This window comes from Etheostoma spectabile, unplaced genomic scaffold (assembly GCF_008692095.1).
Source record: "Etheostoma spectabile isolate EspeVRDwgs_2016 unplaced genomic scaffold, UIUC_Espe_1.0 scaffold461, whole genome shotgun sequence".
Taxonomy (NCBI): Eukaryota; Metazoa; Chordata; class Actinopteri; order Perciformes; family Percidae; genus Etheostoma; species Etheostoma spectabile.
Window position 1 is genome coordinate 290,766 of NW_022605614.1, and position 4,005 is coordinate 294,770.

Here is a 4,005-nt window from a genome sequence, read left to right on the forward strand (position 1 = left end):
GTGTGTGTGTGTGTGTGTGTGTGTGTGTGTGTGTGTTTGCGTGCGTGTGTGCGTGTGTGTGCGTGCGTGTGTGTGTGTGCGTGTGTGTGTGTGTGTGGCCACATGATATGAGGAAAATATCTCATTGCGATTATTTTGAATGATATTGCAATGTGATGTGATTGCTGATATTGGAGGGAATGGTTGTTTTTGTATCATTATTCTCATTTCCCTTAATAAATATTAAAATTAAAAATTCCAATGACTATAGTGTAAATTTTTGCAAGGATCTGTTTCACACAACAATATGTTTTCTTTCAACTATTGGATAGGATGTGTAGGCCGGGACGTCTCTGCTGCACCACGATACTTCATTCTGAATGGTTTGACACATATTTATCCATTAACAAATATGGCGCCCCTCCCTGAGATTTGGATATTGCACTAGTCCATATTGCGATTTGAATAAAATTGTGATTAATTGTGCAGCCCTAGTGTGTAGGCTACAGAGAGAAAGAGGGAACTAGGTGGTCATGTGAGAGAAGGTTCATGTCCTTGGACAGGTGAAATGGACACATGAAATGATGCAGTATGATGTCACCGTGCTGGCTCCTTCCATTAATCCAGTCCAGTTCACGGTCCTGATGTTTCTCCTGTGTCCCTGCAGGGCTGACGGCTGAGGCGTGGCCCCGTCCCGTCACCTCCGCCTTCCTGACACACCATTAGAGAATTTCTATTTATAGAAGCACTGCTGACATGTGGCCTGTGTCGAGGAGACCTGAACTGTTTCATCTGAACACAACCAGCAGCCTGTGTGCTTTAGTATGTGTGTGTGTGTGTGTGTGTGTGTTTGCTTGTTGTATCATTTTCTGCTGCATTGACTTTCCCTGCTTTTCATAAAACTGATACTTGCAGGAAACCTCTTTGAAGAACTGCCAGTGCACAGTGTGCTTCTTAATGTATCCAAGCCGTATTTGAGCCAATCCCTGCTCTCCGTGTCGGTCTCAGGTGACTCTACAAGGACAGCCCGGAGAGGAGGCTGCACTTCCATCCCGTGCGTTCCGAAACAACGAAGTGTTTACCGTCTGTGGTTATACGCTATCACTTTAACAAGTGCTATCACCATTTCTTATGAGGCCCCTATTCTCACCGGTGGCCTTTACAGGCTGCTATATTTATTGGTAAGACACGGAGGAAGGAAGGAAAAGGAGAGAAGTGAAACTAAAAAAGGAGGTTTTAGGCTCCTCTTTTTTCCGCATCCCCGTCTTTATTTCTGCCCTTCCCCATCTATTCTAAACTGCTCATTAAACTAACAACCACTGGCTCCGGAAAGTTGGGCTGAAGAGCGACTCTGCAGAACGAGCCTAATCATAACACAGACCCAGACAGACAGAGTAGTGTTAGAAGATAGATTTCAAAGGAGGAGAAAAGAGAGTTTGGCAAGCTGTACCGACACTGAAACAGATTAATTGATGATTCATCTGCTTCTTTGCAGCTTTGTTTCCGTCAATAAAAACTATTTAAAAATGGGTTGTTTCTGTCATAACCATATCCAATGAAAAAAAACAAGAACCATGACAAAATGTATAATATTGAATGGACAAATAAACTAATTACTGCTTTATGTAAAGCCTTATTCAACGACTTGCATGCATCTGTGGAATCCCCAGTATGCGCAGATAAAGATGCAGAGTGCAGAGAATGGGTTTATTCGAACCCGAACCATAAGTTTTTTTTTTAAACCTAACCAAGTACTTTTGTTACCCGACGGGCTTTTTTTTCTGGCAGAAAGACCAGACGTCTAACTTCTTCCAACATTGTAGAGTGGTAAAATCAGCAGATGTACTTCTTCCTTTTTTCATTTTAACTAGAACAAAACAAAAGATGACATGACTAAAATTTGACCAAAACTAGTAATTTTTTGGCGGAAAAATAAAATTAAGATCAAATCAGGTGCTAAAATGAACACATCGTCTGTGAAGTACCGAGATAGAATGTATGTGTTATTCTTATCCTAAATGCATCCTGTTCATGTGTTTCTAGATCTGACTTTCTGTGAGTCAAATTAGGTCTTAAAGAAGCAAATCATTACGATATCAAAATTTGACAGGAGAAAAGAATAAATGTCATGCTTCTAAGCTCATGTGATCAGAGAGCAAGAGAGAGAGAGAGAGAGAGAGAAAGAAACAGAGCAAGAGAGAGAGAGAGAGAGAGAGAGAGAGAGAAACAGAGCAAGAGAGAGAGAGAGAGAGAGAGAGAGAGAGCAAGAGAGAGAGAGAGACTCACAGATGAAGGCTGACATGTCCCCATGTCTATAAATAGCCCAGGGAGGCTGACAGTCAGGAACAAAACACTTCACACCAGTCATTCTGACAAGCACAGCAGCAACAAGGCCCCGTGCGTGTGCCTGTGTGTGTGTGTGTGTGTGTGTGTCTGTGCGTGTGTGCGTGCGTGCGTGTGTGTGTCTGTGTGTGCGTGTTTATGTCCGTGTCCGATAAGGTTTTACTACAGCTGTTTCATTTTCCTCAGATCCCAAGAGACACCCACTACTCTTCCAAAACATTTAATTAGCATGTACAGTCTATCACTTTTATTATTTTCAAAACTAGTCCCCTCATTATTCCCCCTTCACGTGTGTCTTCCTCTGTCCGCCTCAGCTCCTTCTCCTTTGCTCTTGTTCTCTCCACTGTTGACTCCTTCTTCCATCCCTTTTAAAAGTGCTTTAGCGTAAGAGCACACATAGATTTCTATCAGTGCAGAATTTGCTTTCCATGTCTCCTGCTTCCATCTTTTCCCTTCACTTTTCCCCCCTTTGAGCTTTTTATAACTCCTTTTTCCTCTCAACTCCTTACAAGTTGTAAAGATTCCATCTAGCTTTTTGATTCCTGTAGGTGCAGGTACGTCTCTGTTCTGCTCATCTGTGCTTCCAAGTGGCCAGGTTGGCTCAGTGGTAGAGCAGGCGCACATATGCTGAGAGGTTTATTCCTCTACACAGAGGTCCAGGGTTTGAATCTGACCTTTTCCGATATCCTGCATGTCTCCCCCTTCTCATCTAACTCTCCTTTTAGTTAAAACATTTAAAATTAAAGGTGGAAAAGCCCATAAAATCAAACAAAAAGCGTGTGCACACACATGGTTATGCACCTACGTTTGACTATTGTAATTGCTAACACACTGCAGCTGAATTTGTTTGGTATGGAAAAGCTGCAAACACTTTCTATCACTGCCATCTTAAGTCGCTCCCGCCCTAAAGCACAGCGGGGCTTAAACGGTGGCTCGATTCTGATAACGCTGATTACATACAGTCAACTCCCAATTTGGATTTCTGTATTACTGCAAAATTATGTGTGGGTAAATCTGCGATAACTCATGTGGAAATCTGGTCCCGTTCTCACCTCCAGAACCCTTCCACTGATGTATCTGCTGCAGGTCTCACATTTCACCCCATACTGGGCGTGGTAATCTGCCTCACAGTATGGCACTCCATCCCTGCAATAGAGAATTCAGAAAAACTGCTGTAGCGTGTTGAACGCACAGTTTAGCCCATGGTGGATATGAAAAATCCAGTATGTCTGTTTATGTGTTTCTTCTGAGTGAGACATTACACACTCACTTGCTGATGTACTCTCCAGTGAGGACCATGTTGCAGCTCCGACATCTGAAGCAGCTGACGTGCCACTGTTTCTCCAACGCCAGGAGAGACTGACCCTGCTTGATCTCAGCTCTGCACCCGGCACAGTCTGGAGAGAAAAAAAAGAAAGAAAGAAAGAAAGAAAGAAAGGTGACAGGAAGAGGGAAGGATGGGACAGAGAGAAGAGAAAAGAAGTGGAGAGGGGAAAAGGAAGGAGACAGAGAAAGACAACGTGAGCTAAAGGGTAATTGTACATCTTTAAAAACCAACTGTGCTCATAAGTGTAGTTTTCTACCTCTTTGACACCTTCTTACATAAAATCCCCCTCACGTGAGACATGTACTGTATGTATTAATCCCTCTCTACCTGTTTCTGTCTCACACACACACACACAC

The 4,005-nt window shown here is 43.0% G+C and overlaps 1 protein-coding gene across 9 annotated transcripts in view; it reads right to left on the bottom strand.

The window, feature by feature from the left end:
• LOC116686737 (actin-binding LIM protein 3) overlaps positions 1 to 4,005 on the bottom strand; it is a 45,422-nt gene that overhangs the window by 16,942 nt on the left and 24,475 nt on the right. For all 9 annotated transcript variants that reach the window (XM_032511776.1, XM_032511775.1, XM_032511772.1 and 6 more), the window contains exons 5-6: positions 3,593 to 3,719; positions 3,375 to 3,468 (exon numbers count right to left, since the gene is read on the bottom strand). In XM_032511776.1, the coding sequence (XP_032367667.1) occupies positions 3,375 to 3,468; positions 3,593 to 3,719 (221 nt within the window). The remainder of the gene's footprint in view (positions 1 to 3,374; positions 3,469 to 3,592; positions 3,720 to 4,005) is intronic.